This window comes from Aphelocoma coerulescens, chromosome 7, assembly GCF_041296385.1.
Source record: "Aphelocoma coerulescens isolate FSJ_1873_10779 chromosome 7, UR_Acoe_1.0, whole genome shotgun sequence".
Classification (NCBI taxonomy): domain Eukaryota; kingdom Metazoa; phylum Chordata; class Aves; order Passeriformes; family Corvidae; genus Aphelocoma; species Aphelocoma coerulescens.
The window spans coordinates 8,259,147-8,281,726 of record NC_091021.1 but is presented as its reverse complement, the minus strand read 5'-3'; the positions used below and the strand labels follow the sequence as shown (position 1 = coordinate 8,281,726).

Below are 22,580 nucleotides of genomic sequence, written 5' to 3'. Positions count from 1 at the left end.
TATCAGAGATATGGATATCAGAGATATGGATACATATCCCAGGGTAAATCTGGGAGGACTTTAACTCAGTATGAGGAACAGCGTGACTTTTCCTTACTTCTTCAAAGACTAAAAGCACTTATGTTACCAGTTAGGGAAAAATCCCAGCAGAGGAACTGAGAAACAGTCACCAAGTGAATCAGCAAATCATACACAGCTGTGGCAATGTTAATGGTAACCAAGGGCAAAATATTCACAGCCAGTAAGACAACCAGTGCAGTGGTCTGTCTGGTTTGGCAGGGAAGGAGAGTATTCTCTTCCTCTTAATTTTAATCTAACACTTTTAGAAGCATTACATTCATTAGCAAAGGGACAGCAATGCACAAAACCAAAGACAGAAACTGTGTATGCTGTGACTATCTTTACTGTGTGTGTATATACCAATTTTTTCCTACTGGATAGGCTTTTCTTTTTTTCCCTTAAATTCAGATTTGTTTTTTGCATGGAGTCTGCTGATACAGTATTCAACCTTTCCTCACCTCAAGACCTTTGAACCCACTGGCAGATATTAAATTTGATGGGCACAAATATTAAATTCCTACAACGTAGTGTGGACATCAGTGGCTGGTGCAGAAGAGAAAGTCAAGACAGTGCCCTCTGTGGGAGGAAAGTCCAGGGCAGGAATTCCACAGTGTCTAGTGTCCATTTGTCCAGTGAATCACTTTTTGTGCCTGAGCAGCAGTGCAGAACTTGGGTGCAGGTAAGGGAATAGAGGAGGGAACTGGAAAAAATGGAGAGGGAACAGGTGAGGCATTTAAAGTGGTGATACAAGGGAGTGCATTGTAAAAATGCAAATACACAAACCCATAGGAAATAACATCTTCATTGGTTTTGGTGTCCATAGTGTAAATGTTTAAGTTGGGCTGCGGACAACATTGACTCCATTGAATAGACACAAAAATAGGATGTCCTTGACCCTCCAGACTGGGAAGTGTGCAAAGCGCTGCTGACCCTGTAGTCCAGGCAGGAACTAGAGACAATTTATGCAATTTATCCACTGAACCTGCAATGAATTCTGCATTGGCCTGTCTTCACAGAGGGAAGAAATCTTAACTGGCCGGAGCTTAGAGATGAGTCCACTTAGACCCTCTGGGGTCCCCAGTGGGGGGTCCCCCAAAAAAATCCAACTTGTAAAACTTCTAAAGACAGCTCCCACAGGCTCATACATCTTATTCTAAATAAGCATTAGAAATGCTAAAATTAAAATGCAAAATGAGTAGGGCAGGCAAAGCACTTAAAAATATGACTTATCCTCCCACCTCCTCTGCCCACTATGTCCTGCACAATGAGTCTGTACTTCTACATTATTTTAGTAACACAAATTTATGGGTTTTATGCTGTTCTCTGAGCGTACCAAGTATCTGCTGAGCCTCATGTGTTTGATGACTGCAGGTATGTGACCAAGGACAGCAAACTGACCACTTCTCTCTGATCCCTAAGAACTTCTTTCTGTCCCCTCTGAGAGCAAGGGGTTGAGCAAATACCAGCATTCAAGTAGGAAATTCTTTACTATTATTGTCCTTCACATCCACAAAAGAAATTCATATAGGGTCAGATATCCCTGCTTTCCTAATTACTAGTCAATGACTTGAGGTCAATGGGAATTTGAGTTCTCAGCTTTTAAAAAAATTAAATTTCTGACAATAGCTTGTAAAGGAAATACCATACTACCGCAGGGCAAAATATTCCCTCACCAAAAGTAATTTTAGGTTCCATACATAGGTTTCTACATAGTGAAAGACTATTCAAAAAAAAGACTTTGGATTTCATACAGCACTAAATATTCTTCCCTTTTAATACAAGGACTAGCTCTCACAATTTATATGGCTTAAAAAAAAAAAGGTGATAACTCAGACCACTTTTCACCTGAACTGGTTTTTGTTTGTTTTAATCACATGCAAGTGCAGTCATATAGTCTTATCTCCCTGGTTAAATTCAGATCTTCTACAATGTAGAAGATTTGTTAACCTAAACCAAGACTAATGCATTTTTGTTCAGTACCTGTAAGTTTAAGTGACATAAGCAGTGAAATAATCTTTTGTACTGAAGAACACATTGGACCACATTTGGACCAAGGCTAGCTGCTGACTTCAGAGGCCTCACATTTAACTCTCTCTAGAGCTGAATTTGCCTCGTTATAAATAAAAGCAGTAAATGTCACTTTCCATACAGAAGGCAGTCACAGTTAGCCAAATCCTCTAGCTTCTTTCCCCAGAAAGCATACTGATCTTTTTAGTCTGTATTTCCTGTCAGGACCTCCAACAAACTGATGGATTGAGCTCTTAATTTCTTGGTTAATAGGAGAACATCCAAGTGATACTGGTAGTTGAATTTAGTTTCTAGGTGAATTTCAAACAGTTCCCTCCCCTCAAAGTGTGAAAACATTGAGCAATTTACTGATGTCCTTCTCCAACTCTTGAAAGGATATCCTCACTGTAAAGAAAAAAGGACCTGAGTACTTAAGTCTCAGTAGGAGGATTGCCATAGACTTCAGTTACACTGGGACTTGAAACAGTATCTCTGATCAAACCTGATTGTGAAATAAATAGAAACTTTTTTGACAAATTGAAGGACTCAGCTATTGAAAATGTGCTTAGGACAGGTAAACTATGTTGCCAGTCATGCCAGGGAACAGTAATAGCACATTTAATGTTCTCTGATAATATTAGAGGACAAAGTTATGTATTTTTTTCAATTTTTGTATTCTCTTTTCTGGTTGGAAAGAAAAAATCTTTAATAACATGCAAGAAATATTTTAGGTATTTTCTTTTTAGAGTTATCAGTGCAATGTGAGATAAAGTACTTTACTTCATATAAAGGTACAGATTATTTCAGAACTATTGTACACAGCTATTCACTTGTTTCCTACAATATCCCAGTTATCACAATGTATCTAAGACAGCATATTGTAGTATTCTCAGTGGAAAGCTTCAGAACATCTGTTTATTTCAGAGTCTGAACTTGAAGATAAAAATAAGACAAACAAAATCTCAGAAGATATTAATAGTTACATACTTACAGAGCTCATTAATAAATTCATTGGCTTCTTCCATAGGAAGTTTCTTTTCCAAAGCTGGAAACAAAGTTATCGACAGTGAAAAAAACCAACATATGTTTAGTTTTCAACAGAATGCTAATTTAGATTTGAAGGACCTGATTCTGCAGTGTGTACTGGCCTAAAGTTCTATTACAACAACTGGGGACAGGCTTCAGGCAAAGATCAGGTACATTAGTGGTATGATCTTGTGTTTGACAAGGATTGAGAATGGATAGCTTATGTTAAGCCATGATATAGCTACTGTGATATAGCCTGGTTTCAGGAAGCAGCTCCTCTTTAAGGCAGAAACATATCTTCAAGAAAGTTTGTTCCTTCCATTTAATGTCTTATTTTATCCACACCTTTCTCAGTCTCTAACAGAATTATATAATCAAGTATAAGAAAATGGACCTCAGCTATATGTATATGGCTGGGGGAATAACACCACTCCCAGGTATGAGGTTTCAATGCAGGACAACTCCTCGTTCTCCTGAAGTCTGTTTGGAAGTGTTGGCAGGATCTAAACGACCTTACAAAGGAATTACTCGAACAGAAACAAAGGGATATTCAACTGTTTCTCAGTTTTGATTTTTTCACTGCCTTATTAGACAAGGTCGAGCTTTCAACCATATGCTACAACACCTCACTAAATTTAAGGTGTTTTGGAGGCAAAGCGGAAAAAGGGAGCAAACCTGACAAATGCTATCAATTCAGAGTACACAAGTACTGCCAGAAAAATTGTGGTGTAAAAGTGATACATTCTGATTTAGTGTGTCTACAGTGTATAAAAGCGTAACTGCCTCTCGTGTTTCAGCTTTGCAGTAAGGAACAGCAAAGTGCCTCCTTCTCACATCATTGAGCTGAGAGCTCCCAGGGACGGGGCTGGACGTCGCTCTCTGCTTGGCACCGTGACCAAAAGCACCACCTGATTCCACCTGGCTGTTCCCCCCTACTGCACAAAGAGCACGGCTTCCTCTGCACTGGTTAATAAAGCATTTCAAACTGAGCACTTCTACTCTAGGAGACAGCCGGAATCTCAATCCACCTCTAAATTTTTCAGTGAAGCTTTTACAGTATTTCCATTGTCTTAGTCTCTTGCAGATTGTGATCTATTTATAACAGCTCAGCTATTTCTAAACCTCAAGTAGACAGAAAATTGATGCGTCATGGCAAGGATATGCCTTTGAAATGGCTGGGTGAGAAAAGAAAAAAAAATTCAAAACACAGGAAGGTGACAAAAGTAGAAAAAAATAGTCTTTGTCTATGTAACACTACTAACATTCCTTACCTTTTTTCTCTGTCATATCTCCTGACTTCCTAAATCAGCACATCCACTATGAATTCTAAGTACCTGTGCTTTTTAAAGTCATTTACTAATTCCTTTTCTTCTTTCCCTTCTCTTCCCCTATAAATAGCTCTATAAATAGTTCAGTAAAGGCCTGTTGCCTGTAGAGTTGGACAATTTTATCTGCTTTTAGGATGCACAACCTAGCTCCCTGAGCATTTCTTGTATTGCTACAGCATGCTGTTAACTGTTTATTACCAGAAGGTTCAAAACTGTCAAAGCACCTATGAGGGAGGAAAAAAAATTATATGTGCAAAACCAATTGGAAAGTTAGAAATAATTCTATTTTAGCATTATATATGGATTTTTTTTTTTCACATGTAGAGAAATTCAGACATAGATTTTGTAAGAATTACAGGGAAAAAATTGGGATGTCCTCCTCCTTTCAAAAAGAATATGATAGTGTTAGAAAAGGTTCTAAGAAGGATGCTTGGACTGAATCCTCTGCCTGGAACAGCCTAGCATTCACCAGTCAGGAAAAGAGGCTAATTAGCAGGGATAAAGCAGATCTAAAAAGTCGTCAATTGGAGAAAGCAAATTCATTTACTCTTTCTTCTCATACATGGAATATGAAACATCAAATGAAGCTATGAGGAGACCTGTCCAAAACTTGCAAAGATACTGTGGATGCTAAAGGTTTGTCAAGTGCCAGCAAAGGAACTTGCACAGAAGAGAAAACCCCAGGTTGCTGGATTTTTTGTTTCCAAGACCTGTAATCTTCTGGGGAACAACTAAAAGATACTAGAATAAAAATAAATTAATAGTTCTCAAAAATTTTGTATCACAATTTATTTTCCCTTCAGTTTTTCAAAATATCTTGCATTCTTGTGATTAAACATTTCAGGGTTTTGCAGCTCCCCTTTGGGCCAGTGGTGGTTTCATGAGCACTCCAGCTCCCTGGGCCACCATGTAGTAAGTGTTACTAATCCTCATATTTTGCCTTAAAAATAGTTTACAGATGTGCTCAGTCGGGAAAGAATTTTTCCTATTCCAGAATGGCAGAGCCATTCTAATGTATTTAAAGCAGCAGCATTTCCTACATGGGTGACAGAAGAAGCCAGAGTAAGCTATCAGCAGCTGGTCCCTCCTTGTCATCAGTTATATCTAAGTCAGAAAAGCAGTAGTCAAATGGTCCTCGTGTCTTCCATAGCCTTGGCCACTGACAGCAGGAACAGCGGGGAATGTTAAGGAAAGCCTAAGGTCTCAGTTTCTTTTTTCTTTGTGACGTGTGCTGAATAATATAACTACAGAGAGAGCAAATGCCATCAGCTCTGAACTGTAGGGGGGTTTTGGTGTTCAGGTTGAAGTGGAATAAAAAAGTTAAACAATTAAACTAAACACTATGGAGTACAATCGGGAATCAGCCCTCCTAATGCCTAAAAACCCGTCAGACAGCACTCTCAGAAGTAAGACTTCTAATTTTGAAAGTTCTCCAGTAGACTGTGTTATTTATAATTTTCATTGGCAACAATGAAAATGTGGATAGACACTAATGTACATGACACATAGGTTGTCTGTCTACCTCATATGTCTCACTTTCTAAATTAGTAACTTAAGCATAAACTACCATTCCAAATAGTAATACTGGAAAAGAATTTCAAAGACTTCAAACTGCAATATATTTTAAATTTTGACCCAACAGCACCAAATTTTAAGTCAGTGCAGTATCACTAAAATAGATTGCAGTAATTAGTCTACAAAACCTGTCTTATCTTACTCATCTTTAGATTTATAAGCTAAACAAAACTGGTAGACCTTTGGACTTGAGCAGGGTGGGGTGATCCTGCAACAACAGTGGCTGAACAAATATACACAGTTTATACAGAAAAAGTGCAAGAGGAGGAAATGGATATTGGAAGGGTAGTTACTAATTAACCCAGGCCTATCCGGGAAAGGGAGACAGAAAGTGAACTAAACTACAGTTTCAATTTGGCTATTTCCTGAGCTAAAGCTCTTTTAAAACATATCTGCGTATCTGCGAGAAGTATATAGTGCTCACGTTCTACATACTAGATAGGTGTGAAAGATTATAACAGATCCGCAACAGTTCCTCCTCTTAAACAGGAAAAGCGAAGGTTACACAGTGGGGGTCCCTGCAGTCTTTGGCAACAAGTTTCCAGGTGTTGAAGTCATATCTTGGAGGAAGAATGTTTTCCTTCACCTTCCAGAATTAGCACACATATTCCGGAGAGAACTGCTCTGGTTGTTACTATGCAGTGACAAAGTCACAACTCGTTGTTGCAGTCATTCTGCGGTGAGTAATTATGGTACCTACAAGCATCAAGACTGATTCCTGTGAATAACTAACAAAAGCAAATGAGTTCCTGGGAAACAGACAGATGATTGCAAATACCCTACAGCCTCCTGAAATGACATACTGGAGAACATGACAGAGTTTGGGGCTTCTTACTTCTGCAAATATAAATACTAGGCTTTTTTTACTTAAAAAGTAAAAAAGGTGGGAAACTCTTAGATAGGTGGGAAATTTCCTCAGAAGAAAAGATAAATTGAAAGACTCCTGGGGAAAGGAGTGTGGCTGAGTGAGTGCATTTTAATACATGGAGGATTTGTTTATCCTGTGCTAAAAAAATAGGCTCATTTCCTTCTGCAGAACTGGGTATCGGCTGACAGGGGGCAGAGTTACAGGCTCCCGTGTGAAGCAATGGTCAAACTATTTGTTTGGAAAGAAAAAGCATGCATCCCTTGTAACATAGAGAAGACCCTTTTAAACAGTTTATAACAGTTCACAGAACAGTTTTCTTTAAGAAATAACTGGAGAATATATTCCAGGCGTTGACTTGTAAAGCAACACAGAAATTCAAAGCATTTGAAGCTTCTTCCTCTAGATCCCATAATCCTGGGCCATTGTGCTATGTGGCTTTTTCTGGTACATGCACTGCAAACATAACCTATTTTTTAGCTCACTAATAGGAGCAATGACAAGATGCCATTTGTTATCACCAGTGTATGGTGTCCTACTGTTTCAACTAAAAGGTTAATGTTGATATTACAATGAAACAGATTACTTTCTTTACTTCACAGAAGTGAAAACTAAAATAGAAGAGTGAAAAAGCTACAAAGTTTTTTCTCATTGCCTGCTGCTTCTGACTATTTGAAATATGCTGAAAATTGTATGTTGTTGTAATTCAGATGACAGAGAGCTGTACCTGCAAAATTCAGCTGTCTCTTACTAGGATGGTAACTGGTCAATGGTGAATGTTCCAAAAGGCTCACAAAAGCTAAGGGATGCTAGTGGCAACACAGGAAAGGGAATGCACAGATCAAATGTGTTTCATGATTCTCCTGCTCAGTCATGGAGAAAAAAAATTCTATTAACATTTCAAAATGAGAAAGGATTTCTCTCTCTTCATTTTTTTTTTTTTTTACATAAAGTCTCTGCTTTCTTTTATTTAAATTTAGCATAAAACAAACAAAAGGTGTTTGTTCTTAGTGCTGACCAGAACTTTCTCTTCTTTATTTTTTTAGGCTACAAATGCCAATAAAATCACTTTTCACAGTGTCTTATTTACAGAATAATGTCCCAGACTAATTCTACATGGTGCAACATCTCCTAGGCAGAAGCACAGCCTTTAATTACATGTTTTAATTTTTTGACAAGCCCCAGACTGAAACCCTGCTGTTAACTCTACAATAAAGCATCTTCTCTCTCCTAGAGCCTGAAGAAGTGCTCTTAGCAACTGCTCTGTAAGGGAGTGCCTGCATTTTTCTTGGCAGACAGAGGTGTGTCAAAGTATGACTCAATCACCTTGAGTTCCATGTTATTTCTGAAATAATTATATATATTCCCATACAGGGCTCTTAGCAGCATGAACCTCTGCCCCAGCATGCTATTGCAGAGACACAGAGAGATGGACTGTCTGGGTCTGGACAGGAGAACCAGTGGCATCATGAAATCCATGGAGCAGGTGCAAGACTGAGATTACAGAGAGGAGCTAGTGATACTAGAGACCATGGATTTCCTTTGGAACAATTTAAATCTATGTTGTGCCCTGACACAGCTGCCACTGCCTTTCTTCACCGAGCAGTATATCCCTAGGGAAGCATATCCACTCAATAAGTGCTCAAGGAACCGAGTACTCTGTCCCTGTCACTGCCATTGCAAGTTTGTTTATGATCCAGGGTGACCATATTTCTTTCCTGAAAAAACCAAAAAAAAACCAAAACAAAGACAAACACTTCCCCTTCTGACATGCTACACATCCTTCTGCCGGGTTAATCATTATACACAGAGCTGATAAATTGAGTAGCATTGAAACTCATGATTACCCCATATTGGATGCTGATAATTTCTACTTTGAACAGAATATATCTGCAGCAGTGAGTGATATATGCTTATTTAATAGCTTAAAGGCCTCTGTTTATTCTACTGACCTTTTTTCCCCCCTCATTTTTAAGTTCTCCAATCTGCTCTGCTGTCCTTTGCATCATTTGTGGCATTAAATGAGGTATCTTTCCCTAGGCAATGTTCAAGTCATTATTTTATGAACAGTTTTCACTGTACTCCAGGATGAAATAAAACAGAAAGAAATTTCAAAAAATATTCTTAATATTGACTTTTATAACAAAATGTAGATCTTTTCAAGTGAAAATTAATGCTTGTGTGAAGTGCCAGATGAGAAACAGGGAAAAGTTTGAGCACACCACATCCATTTAATAAGATACTGTCACACTGTCAGCCAAACTGCCCTGAAGAAGGGCCTCCCTTTCATTTAGAGTAACAAATTCTTGAAGTAAACATCTGAGGTGATCAATTCCCTGGCCTGTCAGAAAGCTACTAATTAGCATCAAAGGCTTTTGTTCTTAGTTCACTAGGATTTTGATGGAAACAAAATAGGTAACTAGTCATTCACTACAACCCCTGAGAAGGAAGCAGATGGTTCAAGACCAAAGTGTGTGACACTCCAGCTGAATGACAGACAAAATAGGGAGGCCAAGAGGAACCTTATGTACAGGACTGAGCTCCTAAAATAGATTCTTAATGTTTCTAAATGTTTGGGGATTTTATTCCTTTTTTTTTTTTTCTTTTTCTTGAATAATATAATTCTACCACAATAGATAGATCATAGAAGGAACATTTCGGGCTAATGATAGTTGGCAAGATAAGCATATAATCTGCATTTAAAATCTGATGTACATTCATTGGTCTAAAAGGTATGAAAAGCACTACCTTCAAAGTTAACTGAACCAGTATGAGGTAGAATTACAAATGGGCCAATAGTGCTTCAAAATGGTACTGACAAAGGAACTGCTGCAATGTTTTAAAGTAAATCAGTCAAGGGACATGAACTTAATATTTGGAATATTGTTCCTCCTCAGGCTGGGTATGTAATTCCAGAAGATTATAATTAAGAGTTACATAAGATTCAGTGGAAGGTTAGAAGGATATATTTAAAATATTATTCACCATTCATAAATAAGACTTTTAAAACACCAGGATAATTAGTTCCATTAAGGTTACATCTCCATTGATAGGGCTCTAGCTCTTGTTAACACAAGTCCATCAGCTGATCTGTCTGTTGTGTCACATGCAAATGTGTTAATTAGGCTTATTCATAACTTCCTTTGTTTCTGAGTCTAAAAATTATGCCTACATTTTCCTTCCAACTCTAAGGTAAAATTTCCAGAGCTGCAGGAAATAGGCTGTGGAGGAAAGCACTGAAGTCAGTGAGCCCAGTTCCCAGGCTTGAGGTTTCTGCTCACTAGGAGAAAATTACATGTCCTACACAATATTTTTTTCAGGTATCTCCAATACTTTCAGTCAAATTTCATTATTTGGCTGTTGTTGCACCTCTGAATCATTAAAAATCACATCCTGATAGAAGATTCTGCATCAGTAACATATTTGGAAAGTCTGATGCTGGTGAGAAATCTAGTCAAAACCAATGTATGGGTAGAGTTTTGGCTTGAGAAGACTGCATGCAACTAACTCAGGTTAGGATAACTTTGATGAGGATTACATATTGTAAAATCTGTATTTCAGATAGCAAAGTCAAACCAAGTCAGAAACTCATGGCTGTTGAGGACCCTTGGTTCTTGGAGACTATCAGAGAGATTTTTTCAGAAACAGCACAATCACTTTGCACTCTATACCACAAGCCTTGGAAGTTCTGTTTTCCTATACTAGTTCCACTGCTATTTTCATGTAATACAAGCAAAGCACCTCAAATAACAACCAGCTAACACAAATAAGCTTGATTTTAATTTCTTATAGAAGCACATGGAGTAAATCTTGAATTAACTGATATTCTGGGACAGTGCTATTTCAAGAGGTCCAACAGGGACAGTATTTTGAAATACGGACCCACACTGTGAAAACCACGTGCCTTTTTCTCTTCCTACATACAGGCAGCTCTGACTCTCACAGAATCAAGCACACACATTGAGAGCAGAACAACAGACGTGATGACACAACGAGATGCAACACAGATATAATTTGCTACGCAGACTCCTGAAGTCTGGTAGGCAAGCTTCCCTGCCATCACTTGCTTCATTCCCTGCTTCATTCTTTCCAGACCTGGGAAACTCAACCTTAAGAACTAAATATACAGCCAAAGACACCCTCAGCAATGAGATATCTTTGGGGTATTTTTTTGGTCCGCTAGAAGTTAACTGTCCTACCAAGGAAAAAATGCACTTTCCTCTAGCCCCATTCCCACACACACTCCCTACAGCTATTTCCGCCCACGCTACAGCTCTTTTTAACTGTGTTTAAAAAGCTGAGAGCGAGAGAAATGCGCTGCTGCTGCTAGTGCTCCTCCTCCTCAGGTGGGCGGGTTGGTAGCTGGTCAGTTTTCTGCAGCATTTCTCATTGCTAAATGCGTGGGAGGCTGAGAGCAGAAAGGGAAGGAAGCGGTCCTCTTAGGAAGGAAGGCGTATCAAAGCGAGTGGGAAGCAAATAGCCCCTTCCCACCTGCACATGTGCAATTATATGCAATTGAAAAACGAACACAATAGATCTGCAAGCAGAGCTTTCCAAGCTGTAGTCCTAAAAGGTATCAAACAGCTTGGGTCTCAAAGCCAAAGTCGGGGGTGACCAGATCTCTGGGAAGATTGCATTTTTCACCCATGGAGAACAGGCTCGTGGGGGGGAAAAGGAGGAGGGAAGAGGGCGTTCCTTACAGTTATGGCTTTGTACGTAGGTGGAGGGTGGTTCGGGGAGAGGAGTGACAGATTGCTTGTGGCAGCAGGGAAGAAAGATGTAGGAGGGTGTTTGCCCAAGGTCCCGTCTAACCCAGGGGGTTCTGGCAGGGTGGCTGCAGCACGAGTGCTGTGTCTAAGCCGGAGTGGTGGGAGGAGAGGAACTCACTGCTGGATGGACCTCGCTTGGAATCCTCCCTCGTTGTCTCATCAACACGGCAGCATCTGCAGCAGCACCCAGCCACTCCTACACTTTCCCCGGTGCTCTCTGAGGCCAAAAGAAAATGAAAACTACTTCACTCATCAGTTTCATTATGGATTTGCTTTCCTCCTTTTCCAAACACTTTCTAGTTCCCCACTGATAAGATGGAAATTAACTGGTGAAGAAAAAAAAAAGGGGAAAATAAAAGCTGATCTTTTTTTCCCCTCCCTTACACACACACTTTCTTGTTACAGGAGAAATTCACTACTGCATGCCAGTAGCTGTGCCCTCATTCCAAATCTATGATTTCAGATGTTGCATGGATGCATTATCTGAAAGATCTCTGACCAAAAGCCCTGGGGAAGGCACTCTGTTTGCATGAGATTACTTAGGTTACAGACAAAGGCAAAAATTTGTTTCTCCATATTATATAGATGTTTCAGTCCTTCCCTGGGTTGGCCTGCTGTTAGAGAGTGAAGAAACAGATTAGTCTTCTGCTTACTTTAAGTCTACTTCTGCACTCAGTGACATCCCTGGAAGACTCTTACTGCAAACTTGAGCCTTTCCTATTAGGTACCCGAGCTGGCACGAGGAAATTTCAACCTGTGTCACCTGTGGGGGTGTTTTAGAGGGCTGTCAGCTGAATCTGGACTGAGAAATAACAATGTGAGGATTGTTTGTCAGCACAGTAACAACCAGTTAGCAGGCATGAACTGGAAATTTTCCCATTCTGTTCCTCCAGCCTTCACAGACTCATTTTTCCTTAACCTTCACACGCTGTAAGGATGCACTTAACTACCCACACATAGAGAAATTAGATGCCAGCTGTTAGACCAGCAGAGGAAAAGACTTTTACAGCAAGCCTGGACACAGCAGCATGGGGCATGATGAAGTACTTGTAGCATTTATTATCTGGTCTTGGTCAACTACTCTGGGAGCTCTCAGAGGCAAATGCGAGGCACAAATTAATGGTTAACTAGGGGTGTACAGGTGGCACACAGAATGCAGCTGAGCTGCTCTTGGAATTCTTCTTGAGAGCAAGAGCTCCCACATTCTAAAAGTATATGTTTTTCTGGAAAAGAAACAACAACAACAAAAAAACCCAAAAAACCAACCAAAAACAAAACTGAAAACATCTGCTCAACTCTGAAGACCTCCTACAGTCTGCAACTTGTTTTCTCTTTTCAAACCTGCTGAATGCGCTGCCAGGAAATTTCTCCAGGGGGAGGAATTACACACTGCTTACCCTTCTGGCTATTGCACTTACACACTCTCAGTTCCTGGCTTGGTCCAGTGTTGTGCAGCCCTCTTTGCCAATAGTAATATCACCCACAAACTCCCAGGTTAAAGGTCATCTCATTCTGCTTGTTCTCAGGCAACTCCATTATTTTCACTCTTTTTCCTATTTCTACTTAGAGAACTCTTTTATTTACTTTTTAGAAAGCATTTTCACTTTGATATTCCACTCTGAAAAAAAATGGGGTGTGCAGGAGGACTATTGAAAAACAGGATGATATCTGAGTTACTTTTTGGACAGGATTGCAGTCAGCTAAATGGCTGTGAAAAATTAGCATTTTTCTAACACCTAAGAATCCCCTGCGCCAAAAAAAACCCCTATAGGTAAATTCAAGCCATCACCAGCATGTTTAAAAATGAGGGCTCAAGGAAGATTGCTCTTTTGTTACCAGCCCTTCTTCTTGAAAATGACTTAAAGAAAAAAAAAAGAAGGGAAAGAATTTAAAGAAAACATTAAGCATAAAATCAATGTCAGCACTGTGGAGAGAAATCAGTAGTTGTCTCAAGACAAAGCTTGCTGTTACTTCATTGTTTACAAAGGAGTAGGCCCACCTGTGTCTTGAATCAGACATACAGCTAGAAGACCACAAAGGGTTTACACCATTGTTTACACTGAAGACAGGACGAGAACAGATTAAAATCAGCATAAGTAAAAGATGAATCAGATCACCAACTTCTATTTTGGATCCCCAGAAACAGACATCCCGTGTAATCGTGTCCTGATCACAGCCTTGCCCATGTGCAGGTGGAATTTGTTAGGAGATTTCCAGGGGTTTCAAACAGCCTCCACCTGCTCTTACCCAAGGTTAGCTGCCATACACCCATTTCTTCATTTTCACAACAGTCCTAAGAGATTATCCCACAAAAAAGTTCTTTTCATATTTGTCTGTGAAATGTAGAGACTTTCAGTCACAGGACATGAGAAACAAAAATGTTATCTGCTTATCAAACTCCCTGTAATTGGTTATGCCTGGATGAGAGCTGCACAGTTATCCTGAAAAATATATTTTTTGTATGTATCTAAATCAGGGTTCAGGTTTGGCAACTGTGATAATTTGGCATCGTTTAGTCTGGTTTAGATTTAATTGCATGGCACTTGGTACAAAACAGGATATAGGGCTGTCTGTACTCAAGATGACACTAATAAGCTGCATCATTGATTATCATATAACCTTTAGGTGAAAGTTTGAATAGTCGGGATCACCTAATGAATTCTGCAATTAATTAGTTTGCAGTAGGCAATCTCTCAGTGCCTACAAAAGCACCTCATGTCCTGTTCTCAGTTACTTTTTGTTCACACTGTACAAGACTGGGAACTGAGACTGCATTAATACAGAAATGTTCTGTATTTTTTGTGTGTGTGTGTCTATTTAGTTAGATTAAAATTTTTACAACCAGATTTAATATACTCTGAGAATGACTGCAACAGAAATGCCAACACAGATGACGCTGATATAAGCAGGGGGCTGAATCATTTTTGAAATGAAGAACAAGGTTGCCCTCTGGAGACTTCTCTAGAAGTGCTTCTGAGAGCTGGGATTTTTTTTTTTTTTCTTCCAGTAAAATAAATTTGCTAAAAGGTTTTAAGATTTTCGTTTCTTTTAAATACAAATGCGAATCAAGGCAGCTGATGCTAAGAACTTGTTACACCAAGAGCTGATGAAGCTACGTTTCAACCTAATGCACTGTCTTGTAATTTAATCCATGGTTCATCGTATCTTTTCAATATCGGTCTCATGTTGGTATGTGTCAGCCTAAAAAAAAATTCATGGCATGGTCTTAGTTACTGAAATCAAAGCGAATTTTCTATTATTGACTCCTAGCGTGACGACCATAAATTCTCAAGTGCCTTAATATTTTATTTTTTTAAAAAAGGCAAGTTTCACAGCTGCAATTTTTGAGTCTTCTTATGCTGAAGACACAGGCTGTATTTGAGCTTACAGCTGTCTGTAGCTACTGTTGGGACAGTAACCGTGCTAGTTCTCAATCCATGTATTTACCTTCAGGGATAAGCAGCTCTCGGTGGGATGTGACACTAGAGCGGCTCCTTAATCCCACCCCACTCGCTGTCCGTTTGCCAGTAGCTGTGAGGGCAGGTGCAAAGGATCAAGAGAAGCCGGGAGGTCAGAAATTAAGAAATCAGTCTTACTGCTGATAATAATAAGCCGTCTAAATGCAGCTTTAGCGCACGAAGTTCAGCTCTGAAGGCAGTTTGGCAATGCGAGCTTTCCCCACCTTGAGCAGTAAACCACCACAGGCGATGTTATTGCTACGCGCGGCAACACTCGCTTCACCGACAAAGCAGCTGCATCACCTGGTGCCCTCACACTTCCCGGCCTTATCCAGGACGGGGAGCAGCACCCCTTCCCTCTCCAGGTAAGGAATCTGCCTTCGTTAATAGAAAAGGGCCGCTCTTGGGAGCGAGCGGGCGGCCGCTCAACGGCGTGTGGGAGCCGGTGCCGGTGCCGCCGCTGGCCCCTCAGAGCCCCGCGCATGCGCGCGGTGCCGTGCGGCGCCGGGGCCGCGGCGCGGAGCCGGTGAGGGAGCGGTGCCGCCATGGCGGGCCGGGCGCCGCGGGCGCTGCCCAGGTAACGGGGCCGCCCTGAGGGGCTCAGGTGGCGGCGGGGAGCGAGGGGAGCGGCGGCCCGGGCCGGCCGGGGATCGCAGCCCCGCAGCTGCTGCGAGTTATAATCTGGGCCTACATCAGCCAGGCCTTCACTAACTTTCACCTTCAGGAGCGAGCCTGTGATGAAAAAATAGCGTAGTATGCAGCGGCACTAACATGTAACACGTAGTTGACTGGGTGTGTGCGCTGAAGTAGCTGAAAGATGAAGTTTCTGCTTCGAGCTCTCTGATATCTGGCCAGCACAGCCTTCCTCAGTGGCCGTAAATAAATAATAGCCTTATTACTCAAAACGAGTGACATGTTCGCAAAGTTTGACAGCGTGGGTCTCTCCTGTCGCCCACAGCAGCACGAGCACTGGGCGAGCTCTTACATAAACTCTGTGTAAATGTATGTAATAAGTACGTATACACAAGGGCAGGTTTGTGTCATGGAAGCTTTTGGAAATACACGAAGTTTTTGACAAGACTTTTTTTTTTTTTTTTTTTTTTTTTTTTTTTTTTTTTAAGTCAGTATTTAAACGTGCCTGCACAAAGGTTGTAAATTTTCAAAACACACACACAAAGTGTCAATCATATCCCTCAACCTCTCTGTCCTGGTATTTCCAGGTTCTCCTAACTTGAAAACATTAGTAGCTGACACTGGTATCTGCTGTATATTTACTAGTAAGCAAAGAATTTCCAACTGTTTCGATAACAAAACTGTGCCCTAATTTAATTTAAACAGGAGAACGTAAAACAGTTGTGTTCAGAAATATTTCTGCCGTTGCTTTGCTTAACCCAGCTGTCAGATATTTGGGGAATGGTGTGGCTCGGTTATGGTTTTAGCTCTTTTTAATATTTCTTTTTCAGGCTAATGGCACTCAACAGACTGCAAGTAATATTACAACATTTGGTAAGGAGAGCATCATGTTTGACTGAGCTGGAAGCTTCCAGGACTCTTTAACTCCCCTGAGACACACAGCACATGCAACTTCTAATGTGTCTGCACACAGTGATTCTGAACACTGCCATTTATTGCTCAGGCATAGTATTGCTCACATCTTTGAGCACTTTGTTACAAGTTTTTATTCTACTGTAAATTAAATCTTAATTTTTTTGGCTTTACTTACCTTTATAGATAGTTTTTGTGTTAGCTTCCATAAATTCCTTAAATATCAGCCCACTGTGAGTGAGAAAAAAGTTCAGGGGATTTGTTCTGTAATGTTAAAAGTTACTTAAAGACAAAGCAGGATGTATATTTGGGTTTACACTGCCCAACTACCAGTAAGGATATATGGAACTGATGTTGTTCTAATTGTTGCAAGTATTTTCAGAATGTCAGTTTTAAGGAACCATGGGTTTGTGTTTTATTAGTAGGATGGGGAATTCTTTGTTTGATTTTGGTTTTTGGTGTTTTTTTTTTGTTTTTTGTGTGTGTGTGTGTGTTTCTGTTGTAAATTTTATTTAAGTGAACTCAGAATATTACTGTGAAACAATGTGTGGTCTAAAAACCTGTCTGAGGTTTCTAACTTTGAAGGACTCAAACACAAAGTAGTTTCCAAAGAATTGTTTAGTAAATGCAAATAGAAGTACAGTGGGAAACACTTAGCATACAATTCCAGAATGCATGTTTGTTTTGTGATCCTAAATAGTGTGTTTTGAGAATAAATTTCCATAAACACTTTTGTAAATATGTTACTCAAGTTATCCAACTGATGACGTTTGCTTTATTTATTTGCTTTTGCATGCACAGAAAATGTCTAAGCAAACAGATTCCACAGCAGAAGTGTTGTTGGAAAAGAAAGGAGGTGCAGGAATAATAACTTTGAATAGACCCAAGGCTCTCAATGCACTAAATCTGTCTATGATCCAACAAATTTATCCTCAAATAAAGGTTAGTAGCTCCATTTCTACCCATCCACTATACATATGTTATTTGAAATCGATTTTGAAGTGCAGTTAGAAACTTCTTAGTGTACTGATTTAAAGAATGAAAGTTTGTGTGAGTACAATGGGCTCAGATTTATACCATGGGAAAAACCAGGCTGTTTCAAGCAAGTTAGAAAGAGGAGAAGACAGGTCAAAGAAACAAGCTGTCAGACAGAGTTAAATTTAGCATCTCCATAGGTAAATGGACATCCGTGTTAATACCAGGACTTAATTAAGAGCAAGCAGTGCTCAGCATTTGTATTTTCCTTTTGGCAACGCCCACCTCATCAGCTGGCATGCACAGATTTCAAGCTGTCCAGCGGTGTTGCCTCTTGATGGAGTGCATGTTTTGTGGGGAGGCTGCATGGCTGAAAATAAAAGATACCAGCCACTGGGAAGCAGGGGGCTGTCAGTGTCATTCCTTAAATGAGAACTCACGGATTTACAGGCACTGTTTCTACAAGCTAGTGAAGTACCATGAGATTTTAAGCATGAAAGTAGTTCCTTTTAATTTAATGATACTATTTATCATGTGCACAGACTAAAATTCATTAGATGCCAGTAGTTTTTGAATAATTGTCTGATGCCTTTTGGTATTTTGGTAGATGGTTGTGTTGCAAATTTGTGCATTCTTTGGAGAACATGTAAAGAAAGAAATACTTAATCTGTAGTACTGGGTACCAGGCTTTATTTGAAGCATACTGTCATAAACAGTAATGAGTATTTTAGACCAAACCACTACACTAAACTTAAAGTTTTAAGTGCAGTTGCTGGCATACAGAAATACCATGTCCCTCTTTTATCTGGGTACACTTACTTGATTAAGGGACATGTAAACATAGTTTCAGAGCAAGGGTGGAATGCCTGAAAAAGGCATCTTTTTCTGTTACAGTTGCACCACTGCTGAAGTCAGGTGCCAGTGTATTTAATTAAAGAAAAAAAATCCAAAGCCCATAGTCTTTGTAACTATCAAAACATACATGGACAAATGGATTTGATCCATTCCTTCATTAGTGTCGACTGCAGTCATTTTGACAAAATCCACTGACAATTTAAATGCTGATTTCTTTGCCAGACATCTTAGGTTTACACAACTTGCATGATTTGGATAGAGACACTGTTACTATATGTCTTCCATATTCCCACCTTTCTGCCCCCGCAGTTTTCCCATTGGGATTTCTGTCAGGCCCTGTTTTGTGGTATCCTGCCTTTCCCCAGAGGCTGGGAGCTGTGCAGAGGTGTTTTTCTGAAATATGTGAGGCAGCTCTGCTGACCTCTGCTCTCATGGTTGAATAGGATGCAGAAGTGGAAGAAAGACACTTAGCTCTTAAGACAAACTATTTAAAAATACAGTTTGATTTGCTTTTTGAAAAAGTAAAGTAAAAATTATAGACACTATGCAGAGGAAGCATTATTTGCACAGATTTTAAGTCTTCTGTGGAAATATTTACTTCTTTTTAGACATGGGAACAAGATCCTGAAACTTTTCTCATAATTATAAAGGGAACTGGAGGAAAAGCTTTTTGTGCTGGGGGTGACATCAGAGGTAAGGACTATACTCTCTTAAATATTTGATGTCTTTCCCAGTTACTACTTTTTGTTGATCTCCTTTGTTTACTGTGACTTGGGTACAAAAAGCTTGCTACACAACAGTAAGAGATCAGTTGTGCTGACTCTTATGACACCTTCATGTGCAGATGTGCTGTTTAAGGTATTTGTCAAGAGACAACTGTCAGGACATTGTATAAAAGTGAAAAAATTACATTTTTATGAATAACTGATAATAGCAGCCAGTCATTCCAGGGAAGAGAGGGTTCTTGTCTCTACCTTTCTCTTCCCAGATTTTCATGACTGACAGCTTCTTTACAAGAAATTTGAGGGGTCCTAACACGTAGCTCTGATAGTATTGGATAATTTGTGTCTGATGTTTTAGATGGCTAGATACAGATCTGACAAGAGTGATCAATGTATCTGTGATTATTTTTTAGCTATGAACTGCAGGAAATCTCCAAAGTGTCAAAATTAGCAGTTGTTGTAAACTGTCGGTAAACAAGCAGCACAGGTTATTGTTCGATTATGTCATGCTCTAATTGGCTTCTCATTTTTAGTATTTAGTCTTCAGTATAATCAGTTTTAAGTGACTGTTCTAAATGTTGGTATGAAAAATATCACAAATAAGTACTTGACATTAGGAGGGGTTCAAAAATGGACCATACTCTCACTGGTATGTGACAGTCTCCAGCAAAATACAATTAAATACAGTTTGAGACTTAACATTCATATTTACATTTGAGCAAATTTTCTCAAATATAATAAAGCAGGATTAAGTTGCTCTCTCTTTGCTGTAGGAAAATACCCAACTTGTGTGACATTATTTTCTTTTACTTTATTTTCTATTAAACTTACAGTTATCTTCAGAATTTTTATTTCTCTTAAGCCATCACAGAAGCGGGGAAAGTTGGAGATAAACTGTCCCAAGATTTCTTCAGAGGAGAATATAGGCTGAACAATGCCATTGGTATGTTAATAGCAATTTCTGAACCAATACAGTTTTCATAACACTGGCTTCAAATGTAAACTTATCTCTTTGATAATTTATTAAAGACTGTGGTAACATCAGAGAAGTAGTAATTTTTTTTTACCGAGTTCAATACCAGTAATGTAACATATCTCATTTTTATACCTTGCATGGAGAATGTGTTTCTTTTGTTTAAGTTACTGTGACAGCTGCTTTATCCCATCCCATTGTTCTGGTTAGTTCTATTTCCTCTGTGGAAGAATTAGCTTTAGTGGCAGACACTGCAGTTCTGCCCTAAGTATCATTGATCTGTTTCAAAGAAGACCTGAGGTAAAAATAGATGTGTGGAAAATCATTAATATTCAGTCAGAAAGCAGAAGATCAAATTATATTAAGTCTTTCCATTTAAATAGACTGCATGAAGGACTAGGGCTGCATAACTCAGGAGTGAGCTGCCTTAGTTTATTGCAAAGAATGGCAAAGACACTGGGTGATGTTTACTGGAGTAAAGCATATTAAAAACGGATATTAATTCTTTAGGGTAAAAGTCAAGAGTTGAAGGTTTTGGTGAGAAGAAAATACTCCAAACATATTTTAATTGAATACAGTTTGAGTTTTAAAATATTGTGTTAGTCACTACAGGAGGACAGATGAAGGTGTTGCTTACATTAACAGAAGAGCACAGCTATTAGAGTAATTCCTAAAAAGTTGTTTTTACTTTGTTTGACAGTGTTTCTAGACTGAGCATGCTTGTCATGTACCTTTCTTTTCTTCACCAATACAAAACGAAAAAATAGTTTAAGGTTTCACATAGTTGGGGAAAAATAGTATTACCTTGCCCGTTGAACTTGATGATGATTCTGTTGCAAGGGTACGTAAAAGTCTGTTTTCTTTTTTTATTAGGTGTTCAATATCTATAATGCATCTAATTACAAAACCTAGATTTTTGCTAGCTTTAGTATGATTGTATTCCTTTAAGAATTAAGAATTAAGAATTCCTTTAATTCCTTAAGAGTTTTCTGCTAAAAAGATTTATTTATATCTTACATTTTACAACTTAAAAATACAGCAGGGAGCTGCTTTCACAGCCTTGCAATGGGAAAGGCTTGCGCTACAGAAAGTTCAAGGGGTAGCATCTACAGCTCATGCATTAGCTTGTATGTTCATGTAAGAACAAAGTTCAAAATACAATTCTCTTAACATTTTCTACCTACTCATTTGAAGGGTTGAACTGCCTTTTAAAAACAGGGGTTTTTTTAAACAAAGCTCTATATAGTTGTTACAGAAAAACTCACAATGTGGTTGCTGGGGATACCTTATCGGCAGTCTTCCTGGACTGTAAGTCTGACCTGAAAACACTGAATACAAGGCAGCTGTTTCATTCACAGTGAAGCTCTGAGTCTTTCTGTGAATAGTAATTGAAAGCATTGGGGCTTTAGTTTTATGCCTTCTGAAGGCCCCAAAAGATGAAGCTGGTAGTTCAGGACATTGTCATCTGAACCTGCCTGCACCACATTGAGGGTTGTATGCAAGAGCTGGCATGACAGAACATGCCTGCATTGTATTAGTTTATAGTCACATTGTGACTGGAACTTGGCCATACATCTGGCTTTGTAGTAAAGCACTGAAGGGCTGGCACACACCCTGTGCTGTTGTTAATCCAGACTGTGAGAGGGGGTGAAAGGGCATCTGCTGTGTCCCAACATCAGACAAAGCTCTTTATAATGGCTGAACTGTCAGGTACTCACATAACAAACAGTCTGATGTTTGACAGTTGTATAATGTTCTCTTACAACACTCACAATCCAGTAAATCAGAAACTGGTGTTTCTTTTCATTTCTTTAGAACTACATGTGGTACCTTCATTGTAAGTTGATAACGTAATTACTGTTTAAGTTACCATTTATTTTCTGCTGCTCTTGCTGAAGTAAGACATAGGGTAACGTGTCATGTGGCAGCTAGTCACAGGTCCACTCTTGAAAAAGATGGATGATTGTTTTTCTTTACATTTCTTACAGGGACTTGCAAGAAGCCATATGTGGCACTTATTGATGGCATTACAATGGGAGGGGTAAGTTAAGTACCTTGGTGTGTTACCTGATAGATTGGTTTCAAATAATGTAGTGTTCTGTCTGTGAGTTGAATGAAGCACACACAAGGCATTTCCAACATGGCAATTGAAGAACAAGCATCATCATCTGAACCTTGTCTCTTGCTTGTCAGGGTACACTGCTGCTCTTGTAGGGCCTCTGCTGTTCCTTGATAGCTAATACAAGTGCTTTCTCTGAGGAAAAGAGCAGAATCCCCTCACTGCTGGAAATAACCCTCACAAAGGTTTTCAGAATACTGAGGGGGAGTTGGTATATCATACAAAAGCTGAGAATAGTTCTCCACTCTAAGTGTATTAAAAAATAGAACTATATAAAAATACATTTAAAGAACAACTCTGAAA

The 22,580-nt window shown here is 39.3% G+C and overlaps 2 protein-coding genes across 4 annotated transcripts in view; one reads left to right on the top strand and one right to left on the bottom strand.

Annotated features, from left to right (window-relative positions):
* Positions 1-14,236, bottom strand: part of MFSD6 (major facilitator superfamily domain containing 6) — a 46,773-nt gene extending 32,537 nt beyond the window's left edge. Inside the window, exons 1-2 of the mRNA XM_069021965.1 lie at positions 13,630-14,236; positions 11,749-11,847 (exon numbers count right to left, since the gene is read on the bottom strand). The gene's annotated coding sequence lies outside the window, so the exon portion shown is untranslated. The remainder of the gene's footprint in view (positions 1-11,748; positions 11,848-13,629) is intronic.
* An 891-nt stretch (positions 14,237-15,127) lies between these two features.
* Positions 15,128-22,580, top strand: part of HIBCH (3-hydroxyisobutyryl-CoA hydrolase) — a 41,654-nt gene continuing 34,201 nt past the window's right edge. Inside the window, exons 1-6 of one of the 3 annotated variants that reach the window (XM_069021973.1) lie at positions 15,128-15,453; positions 16,552-16,594; positions 17,435-17,575; positions 19,072-19,156; positions 20,048-20,128; positions 22,147-22,199. In XM_069021973.1, coding sequence (XP_068878074.1) covers positions 15,296-15,453; positions 16,552-16,594; positions 17,435-17,575; positions 19,072-19,156; positions 20,048-20,128; positions 22,147-22,199 — 561 coding nt within the window. In that variant the 5' untranslated portion in view covers positions 15,128-15,295. Of the gene's footprint in view, positions 15,454-15,555; positions 15,666-16,551; positions 16,595-17,434; positions 17,576-19,071; positions 19,157-20,047; positions 20,129-22,146; positions 22,200-22,580 lie in introns of those variants that run through there. The other 2 variants (XM_069021974.1, XM_069021975.1) reach the window with 2 other exon arrangements.